The sequence below is a fragment of the Mustela nivalis genome (genome assembly GCF_964662115.1).
Source record: "Mustela nivalis genome assembly, chromosome: 3".
NCBI lineage: Eukaryota > Metazoa > Chordata > Mammalia > Carnivora > Mustelidae > Mustela > Mustela nivalis.
This window is the reverse complement of record NC_139022.1, coordinates 80,460,354-80,479,937: the sequence shown is the minus strand read 5'-3', so window position 1 is coordinate 80,479,937 and position 19,584 is coordinate 80,460,354. Positions and strand designations below refer to the sequence as shown.

General features: G+C 43.0%; 1 protein-coding gene across 2 annotated transcripts in view; it reads right to left on the bottom strand.

The window, feature by feature from the left end:
* FAM169A (family with sequence similarity 169 member A) overlaps window positions 1-727 on the bottom strand; it is a 104,263-nt gene extending 103,536 nt beyond the window's left edge. The window contains exon 1 of one of the 2 annotated variants that reach the window (XM_082724957.1): window positions 474-727. In XM_082724957.1, the coding sequence (XP_082581083.1) occupies window positions 474-485 (12 nt within the window). In that variant the 5' untranslated portion in view covers window positions 486-727. The remainder of the gene's footprint in view (window positions 1-473) is intronic. The other variant, XM_082724956.1, reaches the window with a different exon arrangement.
* Between the last annotated feature and the right edge of the window lie 18,857 nt (window positions 728-19,584).

The following is a 19,584-nucleotide window of genomic DNA, read 5'->3' as shown; positions in this document are numbered from 1 at the left end:
GCATATCTAATTAGTTAGCAAGTGCTATTGATTCTGCTTCCTTAATAGCATGTGAATTAACCCCATCACCTCTAGCTTCAGTTCCCTGCTTCAGGTCATATTGGTGATTGGGTTCTCATTACTTCTTTAACTGAACTGCTGTAATAACAACTGTATCAGGATGGGGGATGGGCTAGATGGGGGATAAGCATTTGGGAGGGCGCTTGGAATGATGAGCACTGGGTGTTCCATGTAAGCGATGAACCATTAAATTCTACATGTGCGTCCAGTATTACTATACATGTTAATTAACCAGAATTTAAATAAAAGTTGGAAATTAAAAAAAAAATCCCAATCATATCAGGACTCTATTTGGCTGCATGTAACAGAAACCCAAGTAACCAAACTTCTGTTTGGTTACTTCTATGACTAACCAAACAGAAGTTAACAGTACGTAGTTGGTACAGTATCTTAAGAAGTTAGAAAGGACTGACCTCCAGATTCATCTCCGCGTTCCAGGTGGGAAGAAGTGGAGAGAAGGGAAGGCAGCTCCTTAATCAGAGAAGTAAAACATTTCTAGAAATTCCCAGCAGATTTCCACTTTTGCCACAACACTTGTCACAGCAGTTGCAGGGGACGATAGGGAGTAGATACGTAGCAAAGTGTTCTTTTCCTTGTTGTTCACAGAGAAGACATGGAGGATGCATGAAGGTTAGGTCACGGATAATGTCCAGGCTGCCGCCCAGCTGGTTCCACTGTTGCTAATCCCGCCCCTTTCTCCAAAGCCTTCTCCAGGTGCCCGCTAGAGGCATCATTCTAAAATCAGAGCCTGTCACTTTCTTGCTTATTTTAGTGGTAACCACTGCTTTCGGGATAAAATTCCAGTTCCTGGCTTGGCACACAAAGCCCTTTGGGGTCTGGCCCCATGTCTCTCTCCTTGCATCTCCGTCTCCTGCAAGCACCTGCGGCTCCAGCCACCCCTGCACATCCCAGAACTGACGATGTCACCAGTGCACACACTTGTACCTGCTGTCTGACCTGAACTACCTGTCCCCTTCCCTTCCCAGCTCAAGTCCAGCGTTCTTCGGACTTCTGTGGGGGTGCGGGTTCTTCTCAAGTCTTTCCGGGGCTCTTCTCTCTCCTCTAGTTTCCTGGGGTTTCCCTCCATCTTAGGTGGCACTTCTCACACTGCACTCTTGTTATGGGCTCCCTGGAACCATGAGCTCCCCAAGGGTGGAAACCCTATTTCGGTGTGAGTCGTCAGTAAAAACGCTCTCAGCGCATGAATCTGGCCTCATTTGGAACGATCGCTTCTTTGTAGAATGGACCAATGTACAGAGGGAACCCCATATTATACAGCTAATACCTCCTTCTTTGGAGGAGAAGCAGAATAGGAGAGACGAAGCTGTGGTCGATGCTTCGGTGTGGCCTTCCGTTTCAGATTTTCGGAGTAGCTGAGAGCGGCAACCACCTTTCCCAGAGAATATTTTCCAAATCAGGAGGGAAATAAAATTTTCTTGAGTCTCATTTTCTCTCCTTATTTACTTTATATACCCAGACTCAGTGGAAGTTCCAGAAGATGATAAAGTAAACAAAACACAATGAAGCAGACACATGGGGTTTATTAACTCCTGCACTGGTGAGATGTGAGCAAAGATCATGCCTTATTTACAGCCTGTTACCGGGGAATGTTTGTGTAATACTCATCACTTCCCTCTTCCAAATTGATCTGTAGAAGCCCTAACTCCCAGTGTGGCCGTATTTGGAGTAAAGAAGTAATTAAGGTTAGACGAGGTTGTAAAGATGGGCCTCTGGTTCAATAGAATTAGTGTCCCTATAAGAAGAGACAACAGCGAAACCTGTCCACAACCATACACAACCATACCCTGTCCAGACCCATACACAGTGAGGAAGGTCATGTGAGGGCATAGAAGTAGGGTAGCCTTCTATAAGTCAGGAAGAGAGTTCTCACCAGACACCAAATCTGTTAGACTTCTAGCCTCCAGAACTGTGACAAAATTAACTTCTATGGTTTAAACCACCCAGTCTACTGGTAATGGAAGCCCAGGCTGACTCTGACACAGCCCCTGGAATGTGCTTTCTACAAGGTGAGTCACCGATTGTTTGTCGAATATGTATGTATATAATGATTTATATATAAAAGAATATAAAAATAACTATCTGTGAAGATTGTGATTATGGGTGATTTTCATTTTTCTCACACATATTTCTGTATAATTTGAATTCTTTAAGGTACTTGTATATTACACTGCAAAGTTTTATTTATTTATTTTTTTAGGCTTTGTTTTCATTTTGAGTACAATCTGCCCCCCATGTGGGGCTTGAACTCATGACCTCAAGATCAAGGGTTTCATGCTCAGGGCAACTGGGTGGCTCAGTCATTAAGCCTCTGCCTTCGGCTCAGGTCATGATCCCAGGGTCCTGGGATGGAGCCCTAAATCGGGTTCCCTGCTCAGCTTCTCCCTCCCCCACTCCCCCTGCTTGTGTTCCCTCTCTCTCTCTCTGTGTCTCTCTGTCAAATAAATTAAAAAATCTTAAAAAAAAAAAAGTTGCATGCTCTACTAACTGAGCCAGCCAAGTGCCCCAATATTGCAAAATTTTGAAGAAGCCATTTAAATCATATATCATACAGAGCCAAATGGTTTGTTACTCAGAACAGACCAGGATATAAGCATAGGTCATGGAAACAACGTTCTGAACCTCAGAGCAGCAGACACTGCCTGCATGGACTGTGCACAGGGTCTCCTATCAAAGCTGAAGCATCTGTGGGTAAATTTCTAGAGAGTCTGCTAAGAGCTGCTCGCGAGGACTGGTGTTGCAGGTATGAGCTCTGCAAGCCGAGGGGTAGTGTCCAGTTTTGCTCATCATTATATTCCCAGTACCGAGGACAGTGGTACAATTATTATTTGTTGAGTTTAAAAAAAAAAAAAAAAGACATCATTCTTCTAGTTAAGCACAAAGAGAATTGCTGAACAATCAAATGAATGACTGATGGGCATCTCAAACTTAAAATGACTATATTTCTTTTGAGATTTGAGAGTGACCATATCTAACAAGAAATGTCAATTTGTAGGGGATTGGGGCATGTGGTGTGCAGAGAAGTTCAAGAGTGCGGCATCTAGCTTTCTGAATTACTAAGCTACTGCCTCTTGTCTCTTCTGCAATTTTTTGTCTATGGAAGAAGCCTGTTCTTAACAGGCCAAAACAATTGTTTGGAAGCCCTTAAAATCAGAATTAATGAACCTGTTCATTCATGAAGATGCTGAGTGTTGGGACTTAAGCCTAACAAGCTTCAGATTTTAATATCATTTGTGTGCTAGCGACCCCTTGTGGTAATTCTGTGTAATTGGTCTCTTAGCGCCTAGAAAACACACCCATATGCTCAGAGGGGAGTTAACTGTTCTTTTTTGGGAAATGGATACAAATCTTAAATGTTAACAATGTAGTAATACAGACAGTCAGTAAACATCTAAACCTTTTTCAATATCTCTAGTATTTAAAGAAATTTAAATTAAAGGGTGATGTGTGTGCATGTGTGTTTAGTACTGAATTTTATTATTATTATTATTTTTTAAAGATTTCATTTTTAAGTAATCTCTACACCCAACATGGGGCTTGAACTCACAACCCCAAGATCAGGATTAGTGTGCTCTACCAACGGAGCCAGCCAGATGCTCCTAGTACAGAATTTTATTTTATTATTATTATTATTTTTTATTTTTAAAAGACTTTATTTATTTATTTGACAGAGAGAGAGCATGAGCACGAGGATGGGGGTGGGAAGGGCAAAGGGAGAGGGAGAAGGCAGGCTTCCTGCTGAGTAGGGTGCCTGAACATGGGGCTCGATCCCAAACCCTTGAGACCACCACACGAACAGAAAGCAGATGCCCAACTGACTGAGCCACCCAGATGTCCCCTAGTATAGAATTTTAAAGAGAGTTATATCTCATGTTGGAAGAAGGGAAAGAGACATCAAGCACACCTATAGGCTTGGTAGGAGTGTACCCTGACACAGTGGTTAGTACAACCCCTTTTAGGAGACAAATAAGGCCTAATGTTTCTTTAAAATTTTCACAATTACTGAACAACTAATCCTACTGCTAGAAAATGTTCCAGTGGAAATGCTTAAAAGTACAGACACGTTTTGCATATCAGGCTATTCTTCAAGATAAAGAGCAGGAAAAAAGAAATGAGCAAAAATAGGAAGAAAGCTAAAGAAATTATGCTATTTCAATATAAAGGAATATTACTTAACACTTAAAAATGTGTTTTCAAGTACTATTTATTGACATGGAAAACGCTTATAATACAATGCTAAGAGAGTGAAGCAGAATTACAACTGTAATATCTATATCTCTATCCATACACACACAGGACAGATGAAAGAGAGAAGCTGGAAGGAAATCTACAGATACGGTGACAGGAATTATTCTGTGGGGGAAGTGTTGTAGTTTATTCGCAATTTCTTTCCCTAAAATTTTCTATTTTTACCAAAATCTAGACAATGAACAATACATCCAAAAATTATACAAGGCATACAGATATATTCTTATTATATAACATCAATTTGGACTTTAAATTTTTTAACTCACAGCCATAATGTATCTATTGTATTAAAATTTGCTTTTTTGAGGGTGCCTAGGTGGCTCAGTTGGTTAGGTGACTGCCCTTGGCTCGGGTCATGATCCCAGGGTTCTGAAATCGAGCCCCTCAACGGGGGGCTGCTTCTCCCTCTCCCTCTGCCTGCTACTCTGCCTATTGTGCTCTCTCTCCCTCTGTCAAATAAATAAATAAATATCTTAGAAAACATAAAATTTGCTTTTTTCATTATATATTTTGGAGATACTTCTATGCTAGTAACTATAGCTCAAACTCATGTGAATGAGTATTGATTTTTATTTTGAGAAAAGGGTCCTTATTTTAAACTGAAATGTATTTGTTGCTGTAGTTCAGTTTCAGACACATCCTTTCAGGGGAAGTATCGAGTCCCACCGAAAAGGATACGACAACTTTGATGAGGTCAGCCGTTTCCTCTCTAGCGAGAATCTGAGATTGTATCTGAGAACTAGGGGCACCTCCTGGAGAGCAGATAGAGAACTAGCGAGCTGGGTGCCTCTGCTCATCTCCACAGGGACTTTGGTCAACTCTCCCACCTTGCTTAGGCTCAGCCTCATGAAGCTGGAAAGTTGGAGCTGGGGTTCACGGAGCTCTTTAAATGAGAAGGTTGGTTAAACCTCAAGCAGTATGGTTGTAACTTGTAACACAAGATGTATTATTTGATGCATTTTCAGTGGAAACTAGAAGTTGGAGCTCCTCTCAAAGAATTCAGGTAGAGTTTAGGGATGCCTGGGAGGCTCAGTCAATTAAGTGTCTGACTCTTGATTTCAACTCAGGCCATGATCTCAGGGTCCTGAGTTTGAGCCCTGCTTAGAGGCTTGCTTTAGGCTCGGCACTCAGCTGAGCGCGGAGTCTGCTTGTCCCTTTCCCTCACCTCGCTTGCTCTCTTGCTCTCAGATAAATAAATAAATAAATAAATAAATAAATAAATAAAATCTAAAAAAAAAAAGATTTTATTTATTTATTGAACATACAGAGATCACGAGTAGGCAGAGAGGCAGGCACAAAGAGAAGGGGAAACAGGCTCCCTGCTGAGCAGAGAGCCGGATGTGGGGCTCGATCCCAGGACCCTGAGACCATAACCTGAGCTAAAGGTAGAGGCCCAACCCACTGAGCCACCCAGGCACCTCTAAAATCTTAAAAAAAAAAAAAAAAAAATCAGGTAGAGGGATGCCTGGGTTGCTCAGTGGGCTGGGCCTCTGCCTTCAGCTCAGGTCATGATCCCAGGGTCCTGGGATCGAGTTCTGTATCAGGCTCCCTGCTCGGGGGAGCCTGCTTCTCGCTCTGCTTGTGTACTCTCTCCCTCGCTCTCTGACAAATAAAAACAAACAAACAAACAAACAAAAACTTAAATCAGTTATAGCAAGTCTGCATTTCCTCTTGTATAGTTCTCAAGTTACTCTTCAGCAGTCAAGTATATATGTATATATTTATTTAGAGATTTATTTAAGGTGCCCAGGTGGCTCAGTGGGTTAAGCATCTCAGGTCATGATCCTGGGGCTCTGGATTTGAGTCCCATATCAGGGCCCCCATGTTCAGCAGGGAGGCTGCTTCTCTCTCTCCATCTGCCCGCCACTCCCCCTGTTTGTGCTCTCTCTTTCTCACTCTGTCAAAACACAAAACAAAACAAAACATAATGTATTTATTTTAGAGAGCGAGAGAGAGAGAGCACGAGCTGGGAGAGGGGCAGAGGGAGAGAAGCAGACTCCCTACTGAGCGCAGGGCTCTATCCCAAGACCCTGAGATCATGACCTGAGCCAAAATTAATAGTGAGCTCCTTATCAGACTGAGCCACCCAGGCGGCCCATCCATACTTATGATTTTGAGAGATTTACATGGTGCTTTGTGTTTTCAAAAGCAACCCCTTCTTTTTTTTTTTTTTTTTTTAAAGATTTTATTTATTTATTTGACAGAGAGAGATTGCAAGTAGGTGGAGAGGTAGGCAGAGAGAGAGGAGGAAACAGGCTCCCTGCTGAGCAGAAAGCCCAATTTGGGGGGGGGGGGTTGATCCCAGGACCCTGGGATCATGACCTGAGCCGAAGGCAGAGGCTTTAACCCATTGAGCCACCCAGGTGCCCCAAAAGCAACCCCTTCTTAAAAATTAATCCTTCACTCTATCTTTAGAGGAGTAGGTAAAAGCAAATATAGTGTTTTTTTTGTTTGTTTTTTGTTTTTTTCAATGAAGCTTCTTTGAAAGCTTCATAAAAGCTTGGTAATTCAGTGATACTTAAACACTGTCAAGAGTTCCAGTATTTTGGGGCCCATGGGTGGCTCAGTGGGTTAGGCTTCTGCCTTCAGCTCAGGTCAGCTCAGGTCATGATCTCAGGGTCCTGGGATCAAGCCCCACCTCAGGCTCTTTGCTCAGCAGGGAGCCCGCCCCAACCCACAACCTGCCTGCCTCTCTGCCTACTTGTGATCTCTGTCAAATAAATTAAAAAAAAAAAAAAAAGTTCCAGTATTTTCCTAGACTTCCCCTGGGGCAGTCACTGGAACTGAGTTTTTAAAAAGACAAATGTTGTTCCTAGAGAAGAGGGGTTAAATGGGACACACAGTGGTTATGGGGCTAGGGAGGGGTATCTAGAAAATTAAGTGTTTGCTAGAACCAGGTAGTAAAAAAAAAAAAACATGGGAAGTCAAAGTAGAGTAATACAACTCCTATGACAACTGTTATGACAACATAAAAAAAACCTGCTTTTCAGTTGTACAACATAAGGAATCAGCTATAAATAATAAAATAACGCTGAGCATTTAAAAAATTCTCTTTTAGGAGCCAATGAAAATTTATAGTCAATATAAATGGGTGATTTATTTAATTCTACAAATGATTATCTTTTTAAAATTGTGTTCAATGAATGATTATATTATTTGTGCAAAGGTATTTTTTTTTCCTATTTGAAGTTGCATGCAAAGTTTTTTTTAAAAGATCTATTTATTTATTTATTTTAGAGAGACAAAGAGCATGTGTGTGTGGACCGGCAGGAGTAGCGGTGGAGGGAGAGGGAGAGTGGAAGCTGACTTCCCTCTGAGCATGAAGCTGAGATGGATAAGGGGCTCCCTTTCTTGACCCTGAGATCATGACCTCAGCCAAAACCAAGAGTCTGGTAGTCTGGTGCTCAACCAACTGAGCCACCCAGATGTCCCTTATGCACAGATTAAAAAAAAAAAAAAAAAATATATATATATATATATATATATATATATATATATATTTTTTCAGTGTAAACTAACTTAGAGAATGAATATAGAGGTTCTTATAAAAATTCAACAAGGAAGACTTGACATATAATGTGGGTGCTTGTTAAGACTGGATGGGAACGGGGTCCCTGGATGGCTCATTTGGTTGGGCTTTAGGTGTGTGGTTTCAGCTGAGATCATGATCTCGGGGTGGTGAGTTTGAGACCTGTGTCGGCTCCCTGCTTAGTGGGGAGTCTCTTGAGATTCTCCCCCTCCCCCGGCTCACGTGGCATGCACACACACTCTCTCTCTCAAATAAATAAATACATAAATAAGCAAGTAAATAAATACAGTGTTATTTTAAAAGATTAGACCAGAATGTTCAAATACATATAGAGCAGGATGTCTAAAACACACACCCTTCAGTGCTTTCAGAGTGAGCTCAAAGGAGGCATTCAGGAAGCAAGAAAGTTTGTTCTGACTGAACATCATATAAGAAAGTAATGACTCATAATATCAAAAGCACTCGATTCGAAGCACCATCAGGACGACTGCTAGAAAAATCCTTCTATTAAGAAGTTCATTTTGGGGTGCCTGGGTGGCTCAGTCGGTTAAACAGCTGCCTTCAGCTCAGGTCATGATCTCAGGGTCCTGGGATCAAGCCCCACATCTGCATCTGGTTCCCTGCTGAGTGGAAAGCCTGCTTTTCCCTCACCCAGCTACTCTGCCTACTTGTGCTCTCTCTCTCTCTGTCAAATAAATAAATAAAATCTTAAAAAAAAAAAGTTCATTTTGATGATGTAGTAGCCACCAATTTGTTGCCTCTGAGCACCACTGTCTCCCCACCCCTTCTTCACAGACACAGAACAGACCTCAAAAATAACCAGCGGACTGCACTGCTTTTCTACTCTGGTAAATGGGAAATTATATTTTTCTACCTCTAGATGGCGCTATATTAAAGCAATGTCTCATCTTCATGGTTTACTATGTGAGATGATTTGTAATCCTCTTTAGGTGTACTTTCTGCGCATAACCATATAAAAAGCATTTCTGACCCTATTTATTACAGTTTGCTTAGCATCCAACATGATGGTCATGAACTCATGACCCTGAAATCAAGACCTGAGCTGAGATCAAGAGTTGGATGTTTGAATTGCTGAGCCACCCATGTGCCCCTTTGTTTATTCTTAATACACTTATCTATGATCTACAGAAGTCAATAAAATATGCAGGAGAAAGTTTACTAAACGTTGCTAACAATCATTTTCTATTAGATTCAATTGAATTAAATTTCTAATGCAAAACAATTATGTTAAGTAGCCTAACAACATACATTCTGGCAAAAAAAAATTTTTTTTTTTTTTTTTTTTTTTGGTTAAAACAACTTGATGGTAAATCCAGTAGAACCCTCTTAGGACAAAATTCAACAGAGACTTGCATCTGTTAAAGATCAAAATATTATCACGGTTGGTGAACTTTTTCCATAAAGGGCCAGATGGTAAGTATTTTAAGCTCCGTCGTAGCACAAAAGCAGGCACAGACGACGTGGAAATAAATGGATGTGACTGTGTTCTTAGCAAATCTTATTTACAGAAATATGACAGGCTTGGTTCCTCAGAACTGCAGTTTGCCCATTCCTTAATTTATGGTGAAAGCCTGACTTATTATGCTAACTCACCATTATTTTTAACTACCCCTGCCCAACAAAACTGGGTATCACAGTCCATTACACACTACAGACATACTGGGTTTTGGCATTCCCATGAAAATCCAGATTTATATATTCTCTTGAGAAAATAATAGACTCAAGACCAGGACACACTGAGCTCAGATAATGAGGCAGGATTGAATACTGCGTTCCCTCCTTACAGGGGTCAAGTGCCCTCCAGCTGCCTCTGTTCCCACAGGCTGGCTTGTGTATTTACCTCTCTCAGTGCGGGGCAGTGGAACTGAGACCTCTTAGAACTGAAAACCCTACATGAACTCTGATTCCCATTGCTCTTCCTGCACATCCTTTCACTGACTATCTGTTTGCCTTCTCATAAGTTGGACTACATTTTTCTGTATTTCAACTTGCATTACTTCCTTTTAAATGCATCAAAAATACCCAATGATACGGGGCACCTGGGTGGCTCAGTGGGTTAAAGCCTCTGCCTTCTGCTCAGTCATGATCCCAGGGTTCTGGGATTGAGCCCCACATCGGGCTCTCGGCACAGCAGGGAGGCTGCTTCCCCCCCACCCCCCTCTCTGCCTGTCTCTCTGCCTACTTGTGATATCTGTCTGTCAAATAAATAAATAAATAAAATCTTAAAAAAGAAAAACCTAATAATAATGTGATAACAATGCTTCATTTTTTATGCCACACTTTTGCCATAAAAAATATGAAAACAAGAGCTCTTTTTGGTAAACGTCTTTATTTTGATTAACTCTTCCCATATGACTCATAAGAATGGAGTAATAGACGTGTCTGGGTGGCTCAGTCAGTTAAGCATCTGCCTTTGGCTCGGGTCATGATCCCATGTCCTGGGATGGAGTCATGCATCAGGTCCCCTGCTCAGCCAGAAGCCGGCTTCTCCCTCTACCCTCTGCCCCTCTGCCTGCTTGTGTGCACTCTCTCTCTCAAATAAAGAAATAAAATCTTTTTAAAAACAGAATGAAATAATATTACTGTGTCTCATATACTATAAGGGCCTATTCAGCCAGAGCAGCCCCACCCAGGTCGAACTGCCATTTTGTTGTAAAACTTAAATTGACTCTGCCCCGCCCCCCAGGGGAACTTACTTAAAAACAAGTCCCAGAAACCAGTCTCAGGTAACAAAGTCCAAATACAAGAGTGGGTTAGGCCAGGTGGAGGTATTTGATCAGTGGGGGTGCATACTGTCTCCCAGCTATGAAGGAGTATGGGCCCCGCCCTTTGGGCACCTTTTGGGTGCCAATTCTTTTTTTTTTTTTTTTTTGTAAAGATTTTATTTATTAAAAAAAAAAAAAAAGATTTTATTTATTTATTTGACAGACAGAGATCACAAGTAGGCAGAGAGGCAGGCAGAGAGAGAGAAGGGGAAGCAGGCTCCCTGCCGAGCAGAGAACCTGATGTGGGACTCCATCCCAGGACCCTGGGATCATGACCTGAGCTGAAGGCAGAGGCTTTAATCCACTGAGCCACCCAGGCGCCCCCCCACCTTTTTCTTTTTTAAAGATTTTATTTATTTGACAGACAGAGATCACAAGTAGGCAGAGAGAGAGGAGGAAGCATTGGGCACCAATTCTAACCAGGATGATAGGCTGGTTCAAATGACTACTAGGATAAATTGTAATTCAATTGGTCACCTAGTATGACTGTGCAGCTTTCTCTGGGTGTTACAATCTCATTGGCCACCTGTATATGGCCAGGCCCAACCACATGGCCTTTGCTCTATAAAAGTTAGTCTGTGAAACAGAGAGGGGTCACCTTCTCTATAAGGGGCGGCCCCGACTGGTCCGTTTGATGGTGGGTTTGATTCTTGATGCTTGGCGCGAAATAAAGCTTTGCTTGACCTTCGCTTTGTATCAGTCTCGATCCTTTAATCACGGACCCATTATTGGGGGACTCATTATTTGGGGACCCAACATTGGGAGCTTGTCTGGGATTAAACAACGAGAACTGAGCCAGCATCAGAATTTTTGGGAAAAGCCTCCGGAGGTAAGATCTGGGATCCTGTCTGCCTGTCTGGTTGCGGAGCTCCAGGTATGGCCCACCTGGGAGAAGCTAGACGCAGCCATGCTCCCCAGGGCTGGAGTGGATATGGGGACGCCCCATCCCTCTTCTGGTAGATCGTCTAGGCGTCCGAGTCCCCCTAGGCGGTCAGGGGGCTGAGAAAACCCCCACCAGCGGCAGGCTCTGAGTGAGGGCCGCTGGGTTTGCGGTTGTCTTTGTCTTGTCTTTTTGTAGTCTGTTGTGTTGTTGGTTGTGTTTGAAGGAATGGGGAAGCAGAGAGTAAGGGGACTCTGATTTTCATCTCTCCGTTCCTCCTAATAGATGTGGGGCTTCTCTGTCACTCATTTTGTGTGTTAAGTGATGAAGTCCCAGAACCTAAGTCAGGTTCGGTGGGGTGAGGTTCGGAGCTGATGACTAAAGAAAGAATTCTTAAGACATCTTTGGTGCAAAATGGTGGTTTATTAAAGCACGGGGACAGGACCCATGGGCAGGAAGAGCTGCTGCCCCAGGTTGTGAGGAGTGGTTGGTTATATACACAGGAGTTGGGTAGGTGAGGACAAAGGGGTGTTCAGAAGGGCTATTGGGGCAAAGAATACTATCAGGATATTGAAGGCTTAGTTGCTATCAAGTATAGACAATTGGAAGTCTGGTGGAATGTTACATTCCTGCTATCCAAGCATCCTTGTTAATGAGATTTAGGTTTAGAAGAAATTTAACTTTATTTACTTTTCCTTCTACTTCCACCTCCTTCGGTTTTTATGGAGGGGAGGGTGACATTAGGCTTGAGGAACTGAGTTCTGTGTCTTTGGAAATTGGGCTATTGATAAGGTAACTTCTTTGTTGTAATCTCAAGGACATTTGCAAACCAAGGGAGACTCCTGTTTTGCAGGATTGCGATCTCAGCAAGTTAACTATCATTTTATGGCAGTCAGGGGTGCCTGAGGAATGCTACACATATGGAGGGGAGCAGATGAAGGGGGGGGTTGCAAGGCGCCAGCTCTTGCTTTGTCCAGCCAGCCTCCTGCTCCCTCATCATTAAGGGCTATAACTGGAGTCAACTGGGGTTAGTCTAACTCGAGACAGAGGCTTCAAGGAATATTCCCAAGCAGCTGCCGAAACTACCTTTGTTTCGGGGACGTTCCTTGCCTTCTCTGGCCCAACGTGGACTGCCTAGCCCCTCCCCGTTGCTGGCGGGAAAGCATGGCATCTGCTCCTCTCTCGGAGCTGATGAGCTCTAGAACTGGGAATTCGTTCTCTGCCTTCTGGTGGCACTTTGTTCTGTTTTTCACTGTTAGGAAATGAGAAGAGTGCCCCCTGGTCCTAACACCCCCCACTCTGGATCTTCCCACCCGGATCTCAGGTAAACATTGAAAAGGGAGGGGGCCCAGGTGGAATGTAAATCAGTATTTGAACTAAGTTAAGTTTGTTGGGTTAATTAGGATGAACATGTCCTTTGAGTTAACAGCAGTAATTGTGAAACTTCAAAGTTTACTGAGGGTCAATTAAAATCTGTGTTAAAATCTGTTGAAATCTGTTAGCAAAGAGATGACTAAACTGATGATTGTCTGTCTCAAAGTTTTAATGGGTAATTGTTAAAGTAGCTTTCGAAGTCTTTGCTAACCTGAAACTTTAAACCAAATGGGATAAAATGCTAGAGCGCTGGTTGCTGGAACTAGCTTTGTGCTTTTGAAAACTTGATAAGCACGTTTTGTGCTCAACTGATTAATAAATTTGCCTTCAAAGAATTCTGTTGTAACAGTTCACAATTGGTTTATATTTAGTCTTCACTAGAGGTTAAGGTATTTCTAAGAATACAAAATTCTGCTAAGTGTAACTAAGACTGATGGAAATAAGGGAAGCAACTCTGTATGTAGAAAAGTAGGAGATATGTAAAAAAAAAAAAGAGAAAAAGACTAGATGCCTAATCCTGTTTGAATAAGAAAGAAAAACAGCCCCGGGGCCACTGTCTGAGCCAGACCCATTCATAAAGAATGGAAGGGGAGACCGAGCACCTCCCTTTAGCCAAGGATACCCAGAGGGGAGGGTGTCCAACCTGTTTGAATCTGAAGAGTGCTTGACTGTGTAAATCTGACTGTATGACTCCACTGCTTTGGCTATAGAGTCTGAGTGGGCTGCACCCTGAGTCTCGCGGAGCATCATATGGCCTAACGGTCATCTACTCCATGGAGTAGCCTGGTCCAGGGTTTATACGGATAGACCTTAGCTAAGACGCCCCTTAGTTCCCATGAGGGATGTGAGCAGGACAGCATCTGAAAGAACCCACTCCCTTTGTCTGTGACATTGTTCACGATGGGAGGGAAACCCAGTAAACCCACTATCGTAGGACTGCATGCTTAAGAATAAAAAGGAAAGACACTGATATAGAGAAGCTGGTTTTCTCTGTTTAAAAGGGCAACGTTTTCTTAGGTTAAATTGATCTGTTAAAAAAATGTAAATGGTTTTCTCTTTGCCTACCCAGGGTTGTAAATGAGATCTCTTTGACTCCTAAGGCTTTTCCTTGAGATGCTAAGTTACTCAGGGAGTACTGCTAAACCTTGGGTTACATTTGGGTAAATGCTGTAACTACTCTAGAGGTTCAATACATTTCCTAAAGTTTTATTGTTTTGATAAGGGTCATCACTTGATATTTAACCATATCTACTCTGAGTTTTTGTCATTTGTAATTGTTTTAATTCTCTTGTAAGATGGATTCCGCCCTAAGGGAAATTCATATGGGAGACTTTCAGGACAAATACAGGTCTTTGATATGTTAAAATTCTGGAACTGAAATGGGTAAGAATTTCCAGAAGTAAAAGCTGTACTTGGACTAAACCAGAATTAGTAACATGGGACTAGATGAACTGAAAGGTTGCAATGTTGTGTCTCTTAATGTTTTAAAAATGACTGGCTCTGTAATGTTGCCCCTCCAGACTAGGGAAACTTTTTCTTAAGTTATCTGTAACTTACAGAAATGTAAAAGTACTTATTTGTAAACGAATCAAGGCATTCAACTTTTCTCTCTATATGAACCCTCTGAAACCAGAAGGTCTTAGTAAGTATTCTTTCTTCTGTGGCAATCAGTCATTTGCATATGTTCAATAAGAATCTGTTCTCCTTGTAACAGGACACCATTGGAAACTCTGGTTATTTTACCAAGGCTTTGACTGAAATGTCATATTTGAAAAGACTCAGATATGACCAGACAGCTTCAAGGAACTAAGCTTGAGTTTATATTTTAGTATATGTGCTGCCGAAGTGAGCACTAAGCTTGAGTTTATAAAACCTGGAGACGTAAAACCCTTTGGAACTGTTGGCCTGATACCTTGCTTACAGAGTTCCCAGCAACCTCACCAGGTGAGTAAAGAATGTCACTCCCTGGCAGGGGCAGGACCTCAGGAAGAAGAATTAGCCCAATCTGACAGGTATTGCAGGCATGTCTGATGGCAAGTACGTGGCTTGGCTTCTGGCCCGGAGAGGCTACTAGAGATTCCTTATAAGAAGTTCCAGCAAAGCAGATTCTAAAAGATCTATGATTTCTTACTGTTCTTGCTGAGCTTATGTAAATAATTAGGCCAAGTTTGTTAAAACTGGACTTGTTTTTCAAATGAATTAGTCCTGATTTGGCTATCTCTGGAAATGAGGGTTATTTTAGAGAGAAAAATTAGTTTTAATAACACACCTTTATGGATGTTAAATTCTAGATTTGGTTGTCTCTAAGTGTTTGTTTACCTAAGTTTGATAACTTGAGGTAAACTTCAGAGAAGTTGCACAATAGCTCATTTAGATGATCTTGCCTTTGCCAATCAGTCAGCCCCAGAGATAAGGAGGAAACTTCAGAAAATTGAAGGATTTGAAAGGAAGAATCTGACTGAGTTAGTGGGAATAATGGAAATAGCTGCTGAGGACTATGGGTCATGCTTGCGGGGGACGAGAACTCTCTTACAGACTCTGCAGGAAAAAGGGTATCGTGTGTCAGCAAAGTTAGCACAGCTCTGTCAGAGCCATGCCACTTATTTAGGCTTTGATCTCCATGAGGGAGTGCGTTCACTGTCTGAGTCCAGGAAACAGGTGATCACCCGATATCCCCGTCCCACCACACCCCGACAAGAGAGGGAATTTCTTGGGACATTGGGCTTCTGCAGGCTGTGGATATGGTTCGCCGAGGTTGCTTGACCTCTCTATGAACTGACTAAGGGAGGACTCACTACGGTGGAATGGACCGCTGAGGCAGAAGGAGAATTTCGGGAATTACAAACAGCCTTACTGAGTGCCCCAGCACTGGCCACCCCAGTTGTTACCAAGCCCAGACGTTACCAAGTGGTTGAAAAGGCAGGGGTGGCCAAGGGAGTTTTGACTCAGACTTTGGGGCCTTGGTAAAGGCCAGTAGACTATCTAGCAAAAAACTAGATCCAGCAGTGGCTGGGTTCCCCCCCGTGCCTCTGCATAATTGCTGCCATGGCCCTCTTGGTCAAGGATGCAAGCAAATTGACTTTGGGTCAAAATCTCATCTTGACCACCACCCAGGCTATGGAGGGCCTTCTCCGGACTCCACCAGATCGGTGGATAACAAATGCCTGAGTGACGGGGTATCAGGCCCTTCTCCTCAACAAACCCAAAGTGACTTTCTGGCCCCCAGCAGTGCTAAATCCAGCCACGTTGCTGCCAGAGGAGCTGACCGACCACCCACATGATTGTGGGGAGGTCTAACCCAGGTCGCAGGAATAAGGCTGGACCTCAGAGACATTCCCCTCCCAGATGCAGAGATGACTCCGTTCACAGACGGGAGTAGCTACATGGTCGATGGAAAGAGGAATGCGGCGGCTGCAGTGGTTTCTCCGGAGCAGGAACTCTGGACAGCAGTCCTGCCACGTGGAAGCATGGCGGAAAAAGCGGAGCTGATTGTGTTCACCAAGGCACTACAGATGGCCAAGGGTAAGACTGCCAACATCTATACAGACGGTAGGCTGGGTAGAGGCTTCTTTTTCTGCCAAACATGAGATGGTAGGAGTGGTAGCCAAAAAGCTACTAGAGGTTTAGGTCACCTCTCACAATTGGGTCAGACAACAGCCCTGCATTTGTGAGTTTAGTCTCACAGGCATTGGCCAAGGCTATGGGCACTAATTGGAAACTACATTGTGCCTACTGGCCCCAGAGCTCTGGGCAAGGAGAATGAATGAACCGGACTGTTAAAGAGACCTTGACAAAGCTAATTCTGGAGACTGGTGGTGGATGGATCGATCTCCTTCCCTTTGCTCTCCTCAGGGCGCGATGTACACCCTACTTAAACAAGGTGACTCCATTTGAAATAATGTTCAGGAGACTCCCCCCTGCTATCCCCTCGACTACAAGAGGTTGCTATAGCAGAAACGACTGATCAGTCTGTACTCCAGTGCAGGCATTGCAGTCTGTCTTAAAAAGAGGCCACACAGGGATCCGGACTGTCCACATTGGGGCAGAGACAGAGGTGGAGCCACATCCTTACCAACCTGGGGACTTGGTTTGGATATGCTGCCACCAAGTGGGAAACGTGGAGCCTTGCTGGAAGGGACCGTTTACTGTCATCCTGACCACCCCCACGGCAATAAAAGTAGGGTCAGGACTCCTGTGAGTCATGTCAAACGAGCCAAGGACGAGGACGCCCCCCAGAGGTGGATGCCGCTGCCGATGGACCCCACCAATCATGGACTAACGCTAAGGCTTGGAAACAATGAGTTCATTGAGTTCATTGTTGCTCCTATTGTTAAAATATAGGTGGGAAATATAGACAACTAGGACTTGACATACTCTTTCTAAAAAGAGGGGGCTCTGCTTAGCCCTAGGAGAGAGATGCTGTTTCTGGGTAAATCACTCTGGAGTCATTAAAACAGTCTGGCAGCCATTAAAAAGGGACATAGAACTGGCTGAAAAGTCAAAGATTTGACTAATCTCCAAAGGGGAGAATGTAAGGCCTATTCAGCCAGAGCAGCCCCACCCTGGTCGAACTGCCATTTTGTTGTAAAACTTAAATTGACTCTGCCCCCTCCCCCAGGGGAACTTTTAAAAACAAGTCCCCAAAACCAGTCCCAGGTAACAAAATCCAAATACAAGAGTGGGTTAGGCCAGGTGGAGGTATTTGATCAGTGGGGGTGCATACTGTCTCCTAGCTACCAAGGAGTATGGGGCCCGCCCTTTGGGCACCTTTTGGCCAATTCTCTGACCAAGGTGATAGGCTGGTTCAAATGTCTACTAGGATAAATTGTAATTTAATTGGTCTAATGACTGTGCAGCTTTCTCTGGGTGTTACAATTTCATTGGCCACCTGTGTGTGGCCAGGCCCAACCACATGGCCTTTGCTCTATAAAAGTTAGTCTGTGAAACAGAGAGGGGTCACCTTCGCTGTAAGGGGCATCCCCGACTGGTCCATTTGATGGTTGGTTTGATTCTTGATGCTTGGCACGAAATAAAGCTTTGCTTGACCTTCGCTTTGTATCAGTCTCGTTCCTTTAATCACGGACCCATTACTGGGGGACCCAACAATACAAATCATGAAACATCTTTAAAAATTGTTATTTAAAAAAGATCTTTAAAATTTTTTATTGAAAAAAGAGTAATTGTTAATAGCAATAAAAGGTACATTTTTATAGTAGTCTATGGGTTTTTGTGTGTGTGTGTACTTTTTTGTTTTTGTTTTTGTTTTTTAATTTGATAAACAGAGAGAGAGCATGAGCAGGGGGAGAGGCAGAGGGAGAGGAACAAGCAGGCTTCCCGCCGAGCAGGGAGCCTAATGCAGGGCTTGATCCCAGGACCTGGAGATCATAACCTAAGCTGAAGTGAAGTCATATGTTTAACTGACTGAACCACCCAGCCATCCCAGTAGTCTTTTTTTTTTTTTTTTTCCCCTCTTTGGGGTTTCTTTTTTTAAGCTTTTCTTTTCTTTTCTTTAATTTTTTTAAAAGACTTTTTATTTATTTTTCAGAGAGAGAGGGAGAGAGAGAGCGAACACAGGCAGAGGCAGAGGGAGAAGCAGACTCCCTGCCAAGCAAGGAGCCCAATGTGGGACTCGATCCCAGGACACTGGTATCATGACCTGAGCTGAAGGCAGCTGCTTAACCAACTGAGCCACCCAGGCATCCCAAAGCTTTTCTATACATTAATTCACGTTAACATCCATGGCTGTCTGGAAAAGTGGAATTGAAAAATAAATCTGAATTATTTATTAAATTATTCAGAGTGTATTGTTATCCCATGCATAGATTTTGCTTTGTGTTTATTAAGACATGTCTGAATCAATCTGAAAAATGATTTTTCCTCAGGAAGGAGACATAATTGACTCCTGTGCTGTCTTCTTTTTGTATTTTTTTCCTCATCGCATACTGCAGAGGAAATAAATATTTTCCCCTCTCTGCAGCATTTTCCCTGAGCTTATGTCAGTTTATACATAACTGTAAGGTTTCAGTGTGCCAGGCATCATTTGATCTCCTTCACTTGCAAAAGGAGATACAGTTCAAAAAGTCTCTTGATTTTTAAGCCTCTTAGTTTTGTTATGACTGGATTATTATTGACCCTTTTGTCAGATGTGACTGTCTGCTCCAAGTCAGTGTCAGCTACCTTGTGAATGGCTTACCTTTGGAACTCTGTGCTATTCAATTCCACTCTTGGGAAAAGTGGGTCAACTATTACCACATTTTAAATCTCAGTTTGAGAAGCTAAGACAGTCACATGAAGATCATAGAAGTGTAAATACCTTGAGGAACCTTGTCTTCTCACCTGTCCCTGACTGCATAATTCCCCCTATGTAGCCACTTTTATCGATTGCTTTTATTTGTTTGTTTTATGACCTTCCAGTGTTTACTTAGGCAAATATATACATATCTTAAAAAATCATTTATTATTTGAGAGAGAGAGAGAGAGAGAGCTGGCAGGGAGGTGCAGAGGGCAGGAAGAGAGAGTCCCCAGCAGACTCCTTGCTGAGCATGGAGCCTGATGCAGGGCTGGATACCACGATGACCTCGAAATCACAACCTGAGCCCAAACCAAGAGTCCAATGCCTAACTGTCTGTGCCACCCAGGTACTCCCAAATATATATATGTATATGTATATAAAATTCCTTTTCCTCCCA